At 36.1% G+C, this 17,309-nt stretch overlaps 1 protein-coding gene and 1 pseudogene across 1 annotated transcript; one reads left to right on the forward strand and one right to left on the reverse strand.

Moving 5' to 3' along the window:
* Positions 1 to 4,414: 4,414 nt before the first annotated feature.
* Positions 4,415 to 12,091, reverse strand: LOC122312727 (annotated as a pseudogene).
* A 2,319-nt stretch (positions 12,092 to 14,410) lies between these two features.
* On the forward strand, positions 14,411 to 16,859 carry LOC122312434. Its single transcript, XM_043127040.1, has 3 exons — positions 14,411 to 14,742; positions 15,840 to 15,913; positions 16,538 to 16,859. Exons 1-3 carry the CDS (start codon positions 14,479 to 14,481, stop codon positions 16,623 to 16,625), a joined length of 426 nt encoding a protein of 141 aa, XP_042982974.1. The 5' UTR covers positions 14,411 to 14,478; the 3' UTR covers positions 16,626 to 16,859.
* Positions 16,860 to 17,309: the final 450 nt, after the last annotated feature.

Here is a 17,309-nt window from a genome sequence, read left to right on the forward strand (position 1 = left end):
TAATTGAATTATTAATTTGGATTATGTAACTAACTCATTAAAAAAATATTTTTCTATAATTATATTTATAATGTTGATAGTTACTATTTACTAATTTAGACTTTACTCTTTAGTATGCATAATTATTAATAATGTCATATTTTATATGTATGAATGTATGATGTATTAACTATTTACATATAATGACATAAATTATCACATGATTTATGATTTAATATTAATTAATAACATATATTATTTTATGTTTTATATGGTCAATGATAATAAATTAGATGAAAATTATATCGTTAACTTATATAATGATATAATTACTGTATAAAAATAATAGATTAAATTATTAAAAATATTTTTAAAATATATATATAAGAGTTTGGTTCAATCTGGACCAGACTGAATGGTTCAATTTGGTCAATTTTTTTAGCCCGAACCGAACTCTTTACACCTCTAGATGGGACAAGAAAAAGGGAATGTAATGATTTTAAAATAAGCATCTTTGTAAATTGACCCAATGGTTGTCGTAGCCTTAGTAGCTATCCTTGTAGACTACCCCCTAAAGGTTATTTTCATTTTAATAAGATCTGTCTTTACATGTAACTAAAGCTAGATGACTAGTTAAGATAGTAGGAGTATGGTTGAGATTAAAGAATATTTAATTTTCCATATATTTTTTAAATTTGTGCAAAAATTGGGTTAAAAATTAATAATTAGACATTGTGGCATAACAGATGATTATGAAGCATAGCGAATTTTTGATCTTACAATATGTTTGTATTATTTTTCTTCTAACTTGGATAGACGTAGTAGATTTCTTAGAAGTATATGTAATAACCTTTTTTGCACATTTTGTAATGATATGACATCCAATAGTATAGTTGTCGATTTAAACAGGGAGGAGAATTTGGATGAGGTAAACTATGACATTTGACATTGCAAAATCCAATGCCTTAGATAAGAAAGAGGTCTTGGAGGCCTAAATTCACTCCGAAAGAGGATTTAGATCAACACAAGAGAGATCAAGAAGCCTATGATGAATGGGCTAAAAAGAATCATTGTACACGAATTATCATGTTAAGTGGCTAGAACAATGATCTCATATGTGAGCTCAAAATCTATGACACTGCCCAGAAAATGTGGCAAGCATGAAAGAATAAGTTTGGGGGAACTTCAGCCATAAGGTTGTTCGGATAAACTATGACAACTGTATAAGGTGCATTCTAACCACACGATGAAGCAACATCTTAGGGCGATGTCATCCATGACCTGCAAACTTAAGACAGTAGAAAACAACTTGACTAACGAGCAATAAGTCCAAGCAATTATACTCTTGCTACCAAATTCTTGGGAGACAATGAGCCGAAATCTGACGCACAATGAGAACACCAAGGATTTGGATGATGTGTCGCATCACTTAAAGCATAAGGCAGAGTGCATGGAGGCTACTAAGCCCAAACATTCAGATTGTATGGCTTACCCTGGTTCACACAAGGCATCTAGGCCCAAGTGCAAGAAGTCCAAGATAGGGGTAGTTGCTGGACAAGTGAAGAAAGGATTAGGAACTTCTCAGCACAACAAGAGAGGCAAACACAGGAAGAACAAATCCAAGTTAGAGTGCTTTAACTGCAGAAAGAAATGTCACTTCACTTGTGACTGCACTAAGCCGAATAAGGTACACTCTGACTATTCGCATATTTTTTTTTGTAACTAGCCATGTGATGGTTGCTTATTCCTATCTTGTGTGGACTATTAAGGTTCTGGAGTATCGTCGGATTCCAATTGGGAGTTGTGATATCAAGGTAGGGAATAGAGCTAGCGTTAATGTTCTAGGGCTTTGTACCTACAAGCTAAACTTGCGGGGCAGCCGCACTCTATTTCTCCACGATGTGCTTTATGCTCCCAAGATCTGACAAAACTTACTTCTTGTAGTTACTTTATCAAGACTTGATTTCCATATATGAAAACAATATTTTTATGGTTGTGTTTTCTATCAAACAATTTTATGATAATAAATTTGGATTATTCAAGTATGAATGAGTATATTACTTTTCTTTTTACTTCTAATAATTTGGATTCATAGAAATGACATGCTAGACTTGGCCATATAGGGCAAAAAAGAATGACTAGGTTAGCTTGAGAATACCTTATAGGCAATCTCGCTAAGGTTACATTTCCCACAGGTGAATATTGTCTTATGAGAAAAGTTAAGAGAAAACCGTCTGAAAAATCCACTAGGGCATCTTCTACATTACAATTAGTCCACTTAGACATCTGTGATACAATGAGTGTGAAGGCAAGATACAAATTTGTCTACTTTCTCACATTTATGAATGATTTTTTACGTTATGTTGATATTACTTAATCTCTCATAAGTCTGAAGCATTTGAATACTTGAAACGATATCTTAGAATGGTTGAGAATTAGCTAGACAAGATCTTAAAAACTCTGAGGATTGATCACGAAAGTAAATATCTCTCTAAGCAATTTAAAAGGCTATGCGATAAAAAATAGTTCAAAAGACAGTTGATGATGCCAAGTATGCCACGGTAAATTAGTGTGACAGAAAAGAAAAATTGAACACTGCTTGAGATGATTAGATTAATGATGGCGCATGCAAATCTACCAATTTCATTTTGGGGAGATGCACTTTTGACTGTTGTCCACATTCTTGACTGAGTGCCTTCCAAATGAGTATTCTCCATCCCATATGAACTATAGACCGGCGAGAAACTCAATTTGAGTAACTTAAGGCCATAAGGTTTAACAGGTTTTGTTCACGATGCTTATAATATATGGAAAGTTAGGCCATAGAGGAAAAAAAATTGTATCTTTATATGGTACTTAGAACACTCTAAAGAATATGTATTAATAGATAAACAATCTTATAGAACTGTGATCGATATTGAGTCATGAGATGTAAATTTCATAGAGGATGATTTTTCATATTGGGGTGCGGTTGATAGGAGTTTGTACCTCTATGAGATTTGGGTTAAGATGAAGGCGCACTAAAAGTTTTAGTTTAGAATGAGGAAGAAATTCCTCAAGCTCCTACAAATTGTGAGAGTGACTTGCATACGAGTGGGAGCACACCACTTGTTAATCAACCACAATAACTTAAGCCATGTAGAAGCATGCGTGAAAGTATTCCGTGTCTTTGTTTTGAGATTGAATGAGAATATTTCATGGTAGCTCCAAAAGATAATGATGAGCCTAGGACAATTCACGAGGCTCTCTCATCTTCTACTAAAAATGAGTGGATGAAAGCACTAAATAATGAGATATAATCTATAAAGACTAAATTGGTCTAGGATCTAGTAGATCTACCCTCAGAGCACAAAGCTATTGAGAACAAATGGGTTCAAAAGGTGAAGGGCAAGTTGGATGGATCAATAGAAATGTACAAAGCTCGCTTAGTGGTAAAACAATATACCCAACAAGAGGGTATAGACCATGAGGAAACTTTTTCACTATTGGTGAGGTTTGCCTGAATTCGCTTAATTCTAGCTATAGTTGCATACATGGATTTGAAACTCTATTAGATGGACGTTAAAACAATATTTTTCAATAGAGAACTAGATAAGGAAATCTATATGGATCAACCTACGGGTTTTGTGGTCAAAGGTCAAGAGTGCAAGGTGTGCAAGTTCAAATGATCTATATATGGTCTAAAGCAATCATCTAGATGATGGTATCTCAAATTCTATCGAACTATTATCTCGAATGGGTTTACAATGATTATGGAGGACCATTGTGTCTATATCAAAAGATCCAAGAAAAGCTTCATTATATTGTCATTATATGTTGATGACATACCACGAGTTGGAAATGACAAATGGTTGATAGTCATTCCACAATAAAGTGGTTATCCTTCAATTTTGAGACGAGTGATATAAGGCAGAATACATTTTTGGAGTTAAGATTTATAGAGATCGATCAAAGACACTTCGGTATTTGTCCCAACAAACTTATATAAAGAAGTTCTCGACTGCTTCTAAATGTGTGAGTGTAAACCCATTGATACCTAAATTGCTAGAGGCGAGAGCTTGTCCAAAGAGATGTGTCATAAGACTCAAAGTGAAACAGAAAATATGGTTCATGTCCCTTATGATAAGGTTGTGGTAGCCTGATATACACAATGATGTGTACTAGGTATGTGTTTTTGCTCAATAAGGCGTCATTACATAGAATAGCAAGAAACAACTCTGTATAGCCTTATCCAACATGGAGGCAGAATACATAGCTTCCCCAAAAGTAGTTTAAGAAGCTGTTTGGTTACAAATGTTCCTCGAGCATCTAGATATTGGCATGGATACTACAGATCTAGTGATAATATTCTACGATAACATGGCAGCTCTCACATATGCTAAGGACTCAAAGTATCATGGAATAACCAAACACATATATATCATAAATTACTACATCAAAGACATAGTGGCGCAAAAGGAAGTAGTTCTGAAACACCTTCTACGAGTCGGATGGTTGCTAATCCCCTATCAAAGCCAATAGCAAGAGATGCTTTTAGTGCTCATGTTAGGAATTTAGGACTACATAGATTGTGAATGTAATTTATATTTCAGTTGACATTGAGATATAAACTTTCTTTTGGGATATTAATGTAATATGATTTTATTCAATTCTTATTTTATCATATTATTTTCGGATACACACAAGATTTGTCGATAGGCTCATTCACACAAGCGATCACATCTGGCTCTTGAATAGCAAGTGGAGATAAGACATTTTGTTCCTAGGTATTTGTCCAATGAGATAAGTTGGTTGACACAAAGATATGTCGTCTTAGTGTGAGCTAAGATAAGGTTTATTGTATTGAAAGGGCTAACCATGGATATATACCCCACAATCCATGTAGCCTGTGGTTAGCTAGATGCTAGATGCGAGATCCTCTTTGGCACTTTAGAGACGATCAAATAGGACTCAGATTAGACGCTTAAGGAGTGGTTAGCCTAAGTTCTGTATGTTGCTAATATAGACATACACTCTTTGAGAAAGAGATATTCACTGTAGCATGTATTTCATACTATATGTGCTTATTCAACCAAATGAGGAAATGAGTAAATGGTTGTTCTCTTCTTTCTCATTGTGTGAACCTTATATTTTATTGAGTGCCCTTTATTTAATTTTGACTATGTCATAAGATGGAAGATATGAGGTATGCAGCTTTGGCATGCAATGTATGACCATGATTAATACGATCTAAAAAGGCATTGTTGAGAAAGCAGTTCGACCAAAGTTAAATGACATTAGGCTAAAGGAAAGACTATTTGACATCGTATCTTTGATGGTGTTTGCCGATGTCGAACTATAGCGCTACATATTGGTAACATCTAAGGTTGTGAACATATCAAAATGATTTAGAGCTAGTCAAGCATTGTTATGAGTTTTTTGAACTCAGGAGGTTTTTTAAAAGGCTTGATCGATCAAATGAATCTAAGACATGACAAGACACTTTAGGGATGTTGCTATACTAGTTTTCACTGGAAAAGATTTGGCATAGTGCTCCCACTTTTCTTTTGCAAGTGCGCTTGGTGGTCACATAGCCTATTTGTTTGTATAAACAAGATTGAAAATGTTTAAGAGATGCAAGCTTGGGGTCATGCCCACTGTGTGCAAGTGAGAGATGTAAGATGGATGGATGCCCACATAGGCAGACCCCTTTTATGCCGTAACGACATGTCGTTACATGCTTGAGAATAGAAGTGGACTTTATTACAAGGATTTAAGGCTAGCCCTTAAGGCCAGCCATGAGTGATCCATAGGGAGGACTATATAGCCCTCCTCAAATGGTTCTCACATAACTCTAAAAAAGTATAGAATCTCTCTCTATTTTTATTCTCTCTTAAAAAATTATCTAGGTTGTGTGTTAAGTGTTACTCTAATTTATTCTACGTAGTATATTTCACATCAAGAGGAGACGCTTGAGACTTGCTTGATTATTTGTTCAGGCTAGATAGACTTGTGAAGCAACTCAATAAACTGTGCTTGAGTTATTCCATTATGCACTCTTACACCCTTATTATCCCTCCCGTCTTCCGCTGATGGTCTTAAAGTTGCCTCATCTAGGGCTGAGCACCGACTTTTCGGAGTCGGTATTGTCGTCCTCCGACTCCGACTCCGACTTTGTTGGAGGTCGAATCCGACTCCGACTTCTATAGGCTCCACTTCGATTCCGATTCCAACTTTGACTTGTCGAAGCGGAGTCGGAGTTAGGCTTTTTTATTTGACTTTTTCCTTAATCCATTTGATATTTTAATTTGACAATTTTGAACTCTAATCGGATTTGGGCTTCCATATCAATTTTTTTTATAAATATAATTTCTAATTTCTAATTTACTTAACCAAATTTGTAAAAAGAAATTGTTCACATAAGGATCCTTCATCCTTAGATCTTTAGAACTTGATACACACATTAAAATCTTGGACACTATAAAATAAAACAAAATTCAAACTTGCAATAAGAAATTTTCCAACTCTGATACACACATTAAAAATACATAACCAAAATTACAAATTAAAATCATTTATACAAAATTACAAATTAAAAATACATAACCAAAATTTCAAACTAATTATCCATCATCATCTATCCTCCAAAATTATCCAACCAACTCATGACTCATCATCCATCAAGTTCGAATTCCATCAACAAGTTACAACTTACAACAAAAGAATCAATACAAATTGCAATGAATTTCATTCCAACAAATTATTATAGAATCATACATTGATTACTATAGTCTATACATTACTATTACATGGTATATTAGGTACATTGATGTTACATGTTATTATAGTAAAAGTGTATTATTTTATGTACATTTGTTCATACTAGTATTTAACTCACTATATAAGTTATAGCTATATAAAATATATATGATTAATGTATAAAGAATATAGATATTTTTATAATAATAATAATTAACTCATGCTAGTATATATATTATTGAGTTTAACTAACTATATAAGATATAGTTATATAAAATCTACATAATTAATACTTTAGTTATTATACATTAGTATTACATGTTATTATAACTTTATTATTTATATATTAGTGTTTATCCATTGGTGTTACATGTTATTATGCATTTTAGTATTTATACATTATTATTACATGTTATTATATTTATATGATTAATATATAGAAAAATACATATATTTTTATTAAATATGTACAATATCAAAGTGAAGTCGGAGTCGGAGCCAAGCATCGGAGTTGGAGTCGAAGCGGATCGGAGTCGGTTCACCTCCACCTCCGACTTCGACTCCGACTCCAACTTTCCTTGAAAAAAAAAAACTCCAACTCCGACTCCGAGTCAGGGCAGAGTCAAAGCAAAGTCGGAGCGCAGTCGGGGTTGGATTTTTAGATTTTTGCTCAGCCCTAGGGCCCTCATCATGAGTATGAAACCTCCTCCAATCCTTCAAACCATTTGAAGACACAGCGAACCCAATGCTCCTCCTCCCATCAACAGGAATACATTCATATGCCATCACATAAGTCCCATCTTCCCAGTTTCTCATTACTTGGGCATTCATCACCCCAAATTCATCAAAAGAACCACTTCCTCCTCCTTCCATTGTCTTCCCCAACTTCAACTACCTAATACCATCCTTTGACCTTGCAATGCCAATATGAATTCCCGATTTTCCACATCAAATGAATCCTAATACATTCTAAGATCACCATTGGTATGAACTACAACTTGCAGGAAGCAATAAACGAAGAATCCCACTCTCTTTCAGACCCCACATCAAACAAAACTCTGCAATGATGCTCACCTTCTTCTAGCCTAGTGCCTCCCATCTTGATTGATTGCCAAACTAGACAAAGACTTTAAAATTTTCCCAACTCTAGCCTTCTCACCATTCACCTCATCAATGCGAAATCTTTTTGGGGTTTTCCAAACAGAGTCTAAAAGAATTTTCAGAAATATCTACCTTTTTAGGATTGTATCCAAAGTAGTAAAGCTAGTAAACAGAACTAACAACTCTAACCTTCATAGCACTAGACAGTAACACCACCTCACATGGCCTAATACCCTCTGTGTCAAAGGCTCACTAATTCGTACTACAATTCATCACCAAACCGGCTTCCTCATTCGATGCAGCAACTCCTCTATCTCTCTCCCAATGAATTCCATTCCTCAAAACTACTAAGCCTATTGAGTCCGAACTTGGGTTTCCATTAGAGCTTCCATGGTACCACATGTACCACCTCTCTTTCTCGTCAATGCAGAACCTTTTCACAATCGATTACCCAATTTCCACACCATCCCATGAGTTTGTGGAACCTAAACCAAACACAAACCCTCTAGATGAATTCAAAGATGATGCTATTGATGATGATGAAAAATAAAGTGCTTCATTTGAAACAGGTGGTGAAGGATTTGAAGTTTTTGAATTGGAGAGAGGTTCAACGATAGAGTTTCAATCTGTTTCATTGTCTATGTTGGTCTATGGTTTCGTCAAGCAGCAAGTGAAATAGATAATAGTGTTCCTAGGGTAAGATTTTGAGGCACAAAGAGTGAGCATGTTACATTTGGTTGAAAGTAGCCATGAGAGTTAAGGTAGTTAAGTTAGCAATTATTTCGATGTTGAAGTTGTGAGGTACTTAAAAGTTTTCATGGATGAAGCTCCTACTAAGGTTGCATCCTGGCTGCTGATGGATGAGGAGCTCAATGGGAGTGGATTGGATTATGGATGAATTGTAGTTCAAGAACCCAATAAAATGGTGACACCTTCACAAGTCTTTTTGTTTGCTACTCCCCAAATTTAATGCATGTGTAATAGTACTGACATGACAGGAAATCTGTGACATAATCATAAAAAATTATTAGTTTGATTGTCTATGATATCAATAATATTGCATGTTACATTTAAGATCCAGTGTGTTGTAAAATATACAATTTTGAATAATCCATAATAACTATATTTCCATATTATTTGGAGAAACTTTTTGAGTTGAGGTTTGGAATTTGGAATTGGGTTACAATTATAAAAAGAAAAATAATAAACTTAGACAAATTGAGACTTCAACTTAGCCAAGGGGTGAGCAAAGGAAAAGTTATTCTTCCTAGAAAAAATGGTGGCATATCAAACAAAAAGAAGCCCTAGACCTCTTCTACCGCTCATTTTATGGTAAAGTGTTACAAATACAAATAAATTTTATAAAAATAAATCTATAAATTGATATGATTTTATATGATACGTTAAACTTTACATTCTAACGTATCACATCAAATCATGTTAGTTTGTGAATTTATTTTTATAATTTATCTTTTTTAATCAAGAATATATGGAGTTGTATTCCTAAAACCTCACTTACGTACCTGCACCTGTGCATGCACGCGCACTTTATATATATAAATATATATTTATATATATGGAGTAATCCTTTTTATTTTCTTGGGTCCCCATTTTTTCTATCCTTCCTTTCTTATTAGGATAAATCTACATAGCCTTTAAGGATGAGCACCAACTTAGTCAGAGTTAAAATACCCACAAATGTGATATGGGTTTTGGTGTTTGGGTTATTCCTAAATGATTTGGCATGTATTAAATCCTAGATCCAAATCTCTCATTATGGGATTGTGGTATAATGACGCCCCCAAATCCCCACGCCCGAACACGGGGAAATTGAGACGTCCGGATGGTGACAACCCGGGTCACCACCCCATCGACGGGTGCCGAGTGTGTGTAAGGCAGCGGATGTGTACAGAGAAACACGCAGCGGATAATGAAAGTCATAGCTAAGTACCAGAATTTTTTCTTAACGTAATACAAGCTGTTTAAAACGTACATAGATAAATATTACAAAACACAAATACAGTTTTAAACAAATATAAAAGATAGCATCAGCAACCCGGCGGAGCCGCATCCTCGGGCTCAGCCTCCTCCTCTTCGTCTTCTAACTCTGCACCAAAAGCTATGGAACCACGAATGGTACCGCAGGTAAGTAAAACCCAAACACTACCAGATAAAAGCACATAAAACTCAAACAAGATGTATGAACCATGCCCAATGCACAAAGCCCATAAAACCCAAGTTTTCCACACACGCCAAAAACCCATTTGGCCCAAAAGCATATCCTTTCTGAAAAACACGCCAAAAGTCACATTTGGCCGCCAAAAGTCCATTTGGACCAATATCTCGCCAGAAGTCCATCTGGCCCAATATCTCGCCAGAAGTCCATCCGGCCCACGCCAAAAGTCCCATTTGGCCTCATAAACCATTATCCAATTTTAACCGTATGCACCATGACCTCCCCTAGGGGGTCATCCGCACACCTTGGCTCCAGTGTCACACCGTAGAGTACCACCACGCATGTGACACCTAACGAGCGATGCCCAGTTCCGCGCCCCACGCGTGCGTAGCCAAGCATCCTCTAGCCCTCGCCAGCGTCATCTCTCTCGACAACTCAGGGGACATCACTCAGTTTATTCCGCTCCCGAGTGACCAGAGGAGCTCCACCGAGATAATAACCCATCCCGGCTTGGGCTCGTGATACACACGCACCCGTAAAACTACTCACGCCAATACACAGGCTTTTCACACATGAACAAAAACACACGTGCATGCACCATGAAATGCCATATCAATGCATAATAAAATAACCAACCAACATAAATCAATTAAACAGACAACTCCATCCTCCATCCATCCGACCCCCGAAACTCCTCGGACTCATCTGGAATCAACAACCAACAACAGTAAATAAATTGAATGAGCGATATATATTTAAATCTAAAAATAGGGTTTGAAAAATACTTACAGCGCTATACGGCAATTTTAGAAAACAAGCGGCGTTGCAAACGGCGGAAAAACAACAACGTCACAGTGAAAATTCACTGTGGCCGTGGGTTTGAAAAATCCACTTTTGAACGGGGACAAACTAGGACACGAGATTGATAGGGAATGATCTAGGGATGGTTGTGAAGCTATTGGAAGTGATGAAAGGCCGTGGGTGGCGGCGGAATGGCCGGAAATGGCCGGATTACCCAAAACGGAAACTAAGCTCGTAGGAGCTGTTCCGGTGGTCGTTGGAGGCCGGAAATGGGTGGGTTAGGACGGCAAGGAGTCGGTGATGAAGTGGTGAAGAAATGGTGGCCGGAGGTGGAGCGACGACGGCGGATCGGAGCAAAATCCGTGCGCCCTTCTTGGAGCTTTTCTGGCCAAACGGCCGGCCGGTTGGGGGTGGGTTTTGGAGGGGTGGTGCACCGGAGGGAGAGGAAGAGAATGGGACCGGTGGGAGGCCGAACGGTGGCCGGACGGCGGCGGTAGGGTAGAGAGAAGGTGACGCCGGCGTGAGGGAGAGGGAGGAGAGAGAGAGAGCACGGGGGGGGTCCGAACGCGGGAGAAGAAGAGAGAAAAGAAAAAAGAAAAAAAAAGAAAAAGAAGGAAAAAAGGAAAAGAAGGGAAAAAGAAAAAAGGAAAAAGAGAAAAAAGGAAAAAGATGTGAAAAGAGATGAGGTCCAATCCTCACTCCGGGAAAACGAAACAAACCGCCAAAAAGATTAAAACCACAAAACAACTTAAAGAAATAAAACACAACCTCAAATAAATTAAAATAAAATAACTAATATATTAATTAAAATAAAAACAATTATTTCCGCGAAAATGCACTCAAAAGCGGGTCATCACAATAAGCTACAACTCAAACTTGACTAGAGAGGCACCTATAGCATCTTATCATCTAACTTCATTCAATCCGAATTTTTATCAAAAAGAACTGCTACATATAGTCTATAGAAGCGAACACATTGTACTCCATAGTTTGTCCTATAGTCCATGCATATGTCAAATGACCAAATGTCATGCTCCCACAATGCCCAGAAATCGTATGCAGGAAACATTCGATTTTGTTTTGCTACTCACCCAGCCTGCATGTACCCGTCTATGCTATTTAAAATCCAGCGTCATGGTCAGCTCCTCCACCACCACCATTGGTTATGTAGACCCAACCCAGCCTATGCGAGATTCCTTTCATCCTATCTATTTGAGTCCCAACATCGTGTTCAGCTCCTCCACCACCACCATCAATAATGTAGACCCAACCCAGCCCATATGAGGTTCCTTTCATCCTATTTGTTCAAGTTCCGGCGTCATGCTCAGCTCCTCTACCACCTGCGTCATCGTCAGCTCCTCTACCACCATCAAAGGTAACGTAGACCCAAATGTTAAAGAATGTTTTTTTGCCCAGCCCACCCCCATTTACCTTGTTTAGGTTTCATTTTTTCTCTCACGTATGTCTTGGCCAAACCACCCATCAACTATTTGGTGAACTCACTCACTTTGTGGATGTAGTCCTCCCTCATAGCAAAGCCTTGAAACATGAAACGTGAAATTACACACTTCTAGAAGGTATACATCATTAATGTTTAATAAACTTTGTTGAATGTTTATATGTGCTTAGTATTAAACTTTGCTGAATGTTTAATAAACAGCTAAATGTGTGTGGATCCAAATTTGCTCAATATTTATTATATAACAATGGTATTAGATGATAAGTGTGAGTCCCCTCTCACAAAAAAAAGGTTAACTTAGCATAGTAGTGCAGTGTTATATGCTTCTTGAGTAATAGGCAGTGGTATGCACATTGAAGATTTTGAATCTAAGATTGTTCTACTGTTAAAGAGTAACAGATATTTAGTTGATTATGAGTAATTGGAAACGAGCAAATTTGTTATGAGGTTTGTTGTTGTGGAGTTTGTTTGTTTCTTCATTTAATTTAATAAATATATGGTCATCACCCTAGTTTACAAATAATTGAAAGCTTTCTTTTTTTTTTTTATGTAAAACACAATATAACCAAGAATTGTGAGTTCCTAGAGAACAGCATGATCTCACCACTCTGTGCAGAAAAGATTGACGCTGCCAATACACTTGGTAAATACATGAAAATATTGCCATAACAGGGAAACCAAAGCTTTACATGAAAATACTCATAAAAACATTGCCATAATAGAGAAAAAAAAATGAAGACGTATGAACCTCCCAAGGGTTTTACTAAATCAACATTGCCATTAAAAAAAAAAAAAGGTTGCCACAATAGAGAAAACAATGCTATAACGAAGAAAAAAATAAAGATGTAAATAAATGCCAAGGGTTTTACTAAATCAACAGCAGGCAACAATCACATTGAAAATTGAACAAAAAGAGGAAGAGGACGATGCACGAAGACGATGACATTAGGGCTTAGACGGAAGCAGCCTATTGCACAAAGGGTTGAAATTAAACAAAGTGAAATTAGGGCTCAGACAAAAGTAGTCTATCACACAAAGGGGAAGGAGTTGGTAGCAATTCCTCCACTGCACGACGATGTTAGGGCTCAGACAAAATTACTCTTTTAGGCAAAGCTTCAGTCTCGGGAGGAAGGAGAAAAAGCAGTCTCTCATGAGAAAGGGAATAGCAGTCTTGAGAAGAAGGGGGAGAGTAGCCTTTCACGAGCAAGATGATGTTGTAAAGAAACCAAATAAAACAGATCGATTTTGCTACATTGGGCATGCGCGCCTAGTCCCTTAGTTGGAACTGCAACAAGAACCTCTCTTTTTCAAATATAGTATTAAATTCATACTAAAAATAACTTTAAAATATAATATATCACACAAGTTACGTCAATTTATTGATTTATTTTTCTGAAATTTCTATATGACTAAAACATTTTTATATTATTAATATCATCACTTCCAATAGAAAAACCAATTTCGACGACCCCTCTTGCCCTTTTTATTTTTTAAAAATTACCACACCCATTTATTGACTATGCATAAACTAAGGAAATGATAGTTGGCCCCTCAAAATTACCACTCAAGTATTTTAATTTTTTTAATGTTTAAAAAATATGATTATTAGTAAAATTTTATTTTTTTTCTTAATAATTACGAATATTAAAAAAATAAATAAATAATAAATGGGGCACAACCTGTTAGGCGGCCCTAGCATTGTCCAAAAACTAAACCTCAATTTAATAAGAGCCTGATAGATTGATGACATATAGTCATTCTCTAAATAGAGAATATGGGTTAGAAACACACGTCCCCCATTGTATAATGAACTAATTTGTGAAGTAAGATGAGATGCGAATTTTGTTAATATTAATAAGATAGTTTGTTAAGGTTTTATAGGATTTTAGAAATGAGAAATGAAATGTTAAATGAAAAATATTATAAAATTAAAATATTATTAGAATATAATTTTTTAATATTATTTTTATTTTAAGATTTGAAAAAATTAAATTATTTTTTTTTTGAAAATTTGAGAAAGTTATATTAATTATTTTGAAAAAATTGTAATAATTTATTTAAACTTGTTTATATTAAACTGATATTTGGAAAGAACTACTTCCAAACATCCCCAAACCTCAAGCCATTCCCATCATTAACGACACCGTTTATGATCAGCTATTAAACCTATTCCGCTCCCTCTTTTCCGCCTACTGGTTGGTTAAGGGGCCGAGCAACTATAGCAATGGCCATGAAAATGGCGGCGATGCTAAGGAGCGCTGGGGGTAACATGGGGTACACGTTAGGGCTTCGGAGATTGAGCCACATCATGGCCTTTCCTCCGCCCCTGGAGGGGGTCGTCGACCGTGGGGTCACATCCCAACCATTCGTTTTGCCGGAGTTCTATCGGGACCGAGACGACGACGACAACATCAACAGCATCGGGTTCGAGTTCCCAAATTTTACTTCTGCTGGATCTATGGAGCTGATGGCTGTCCCCAAAAGGAAGGTATCTTCTTACTTACAGTTATCAGCATCACTACATTTTCTTCTCCTTCGAGTCCTTTGGAATTTCGTATGGTTCTGTTTGGAGTTTAGGGTGTTAGAATTGAAGACGGGTTTTGGGTAGTACTATTTTCCTATTAATAATATACTCCCTTTTTTCATTCAACTCGTCTTTGGACTGAGGATGGATTAATTTGGGTTCAGCAATCTGAGCGACTACTTTCTGACTGAATGATTTGTCTTTGAATTGTTTATTTGCCGTCGTTGTCCCTCTCGTCGTTATTGAGTGTTATGATCACGAGGGTTAAATGCTTAACCAAATTAGTATCCAATGGCACAGTCTTAGGGCTTTGGGCTTTTGGATCAATGGTTGGGTCTTTAACATTGAGGTTCAGTTTCCAATCGGGTATGTCTTTGATGTGTTTTAAGTTTTAAGAGCTACAATTATATTATGTGGCGATTCAGGTAATAACTTATATATGTTGTTCATAATTATGACAAGCTTTCAATTACGCGTTATGCTAATCTTCAAATTTCATTGTGCGCTTTAATAGTGGACGTATTTTTTCAATATAGATGGATTTTGCTGATAGTGTGTTTTGTTTCTGAGTATTTGGGGAAGTATTGACCATTTCGTCTTTGTTTTTAGTATTTGTAATATTTGCTAACTAAAATATCTTGGCAATGGCAATTTTTTTATGGCTATATTCAATTTCGCATGTGCAATATGTTCTGCAAGTGTGGCATTTGGTTCATCGGTCTCTTTCTACAACTTTGTGTGAATTGGAGTAAGGACTACCAATCATTTTCTTTGAAGCAAAGACTATTCTTGATACTTTCTCTGAATGATTCTAATTTGCCTATTGGAACTTATCAAAAAAAAAAATTTGCCTATTGAACATGTCCTTTCGCAATTTTCATGTTCGTGGGTTCCAATTCATAATGGTTGGTAGGTTTTGGTGCTTGACTAGTTTGAGTATCACTTCCTTTAATGCTAGTCTTCACTGAGTTAGTTTGCATATAGATATTTTTATGTAAGGAATACTTCTTCTTTTATGTGTGTATGAACATGATGTGTAAGAGGCTTTGTATATTATGCAGGTTTCTCCCCATAAGAGAGGCATAAGAAATGGACCAAAGGCCTTGAAACCTATTCCTGTGATAATACGGTGCAAGTAAGTATTTTATGTGATTAACTTTGGTGAATATTTGTGTCATATTTGGATAAATATTAGGTTTACTTGCCTTTCTGCTTGAACAAATGAATCTTCTTGGGAATTGCCTTCTGGCTGCAGTTTCAAGGTTTTGTCATAATTTAGAGCTATGGCACAGCAGTTAGTCTCTCCCTCAGGTCCTGTTTTGCTAAGGAACTTTTTTATTTTTATGGTTAGATAAGATTAAATTAAGAAACCTTCTTGGCTTCTTCGTTCATGGTGTTCGCAACAAAACAGAGAGGGGTCATTGATTATAAAGAAGAAGGAAATCAGCTGGAGCTAATCATTTCTTGAAAGCCTAGGATTAAAACATGAATTTGAAAATATGTAATATGGACAGACGTGGTGCATCACCCTTTGCCTCTTTATTTACATAAGCAATAGATCAAATATAACATTGTACATGCACAGTAAACAGTAGAAGTTCCGTAGGCGCTTATGTAAATCCGCCACCTGATGCTTGTCTTGGACCAACACTTAATTGACAAATCAAATAAGTAAATATTAACTTAGCTTGATATTTAATAAGTATGTTTGTATTGACGATCCATCTTTTTTTTCCCAATTTATAATGCTCCGTCGCAGGGGCTGTGGTCGGGTCAAGCTGCCCCACTTCTACTGTTGCAGTGGAAATAGAGGAAGTGTCGATGAGCAAAATGATGCAACCAGATGATCAAATTCTCAGCCGGGGTTTTAACCTTTTCCAGTTTCCAACATACATTCATGGAATGGTTGGATTTTATACTACTACTTTCTCGTAGGACTGCAGATTACATTGAGCCGGTTCTTTTTTTTTTCCCGTCTATATACTTCCCTACTAAATGCTTTTATTATCCTGAGAACCTCATCCGGTGAATATGGGTCTGTGGATAATTCAATGAGTTGTGATAGAGAACCGTTTTTACAATTTTGTTTTAAATAGAGGGCATTTTTATAAAAAAATAATGCTACTCATCATTCAAATTCTCATCATCCCATAGCGTGGCATTAGATGATTGAAGATTATTTATTACATTTTATTTGTAAACCTATCATTTAATACCACATAATGGGATGATGAGAAGATGATGAATAGATTTTTTCTTTTATAAAATTTGGTTGCCCTCAAGCTCCAAATGTGCCATCTAAAAGTGCTCCTAGTGTATTTGATTTTTTTATTTTTTTTAATGTTTAAAAATGTTATCACTGGTGAATTTGTATGTGTTTTTTTTTTTTTTTTTTTTTTTTTTTTTTTTTTTTTACAATTAAGAAAACAATTAAAAAAAATGCACTAGGGGCACATTTGGAAGGCAACCTAGCGTCACCGTTTGCTCTTTTCACATTTTAATCTAAACACTTTATAATTCAGACAAAAATA

The sequence above is a fragment of the Carya illinoinensis genome, chromosome 6 (genome assembly GCF_018687715.1).
Source record: "Carya illinoinensis cultivar Pawnee chromosome 6, C.illinoinensisPawnee_v1, whole genome shotgun sequence".
NCBI lineage: Eukaryota > Viridiplantae > Streptophyta > Magnoliopsida > Fagales > Juglandaceae > Carya > Carya illinoinensis.

Coding starts and splice junctions, on each gene's coding strand:
- LOC122312434 (XM_043127040.1), top strand. CDS start 14,479: ATGGCCATGAAAATGGCGGCGATGCTAAGGAGCGCTGGGGGTAACATG. Junction 14,743..15,839: donor TGGCTGTCCCCAAAAGGAAG/GTATCTTCTTAC, acceptor TATATTATGCAG/GTTTCTCCCCATAAGAGAGG. Junction 15,914..16,537: donor CCTGTGATAATACGGTGCAA/GTAAGTATTTTA, acceptor GCTCCGTCGCAG/GGGCTGTGGTCGGGTCAAGC.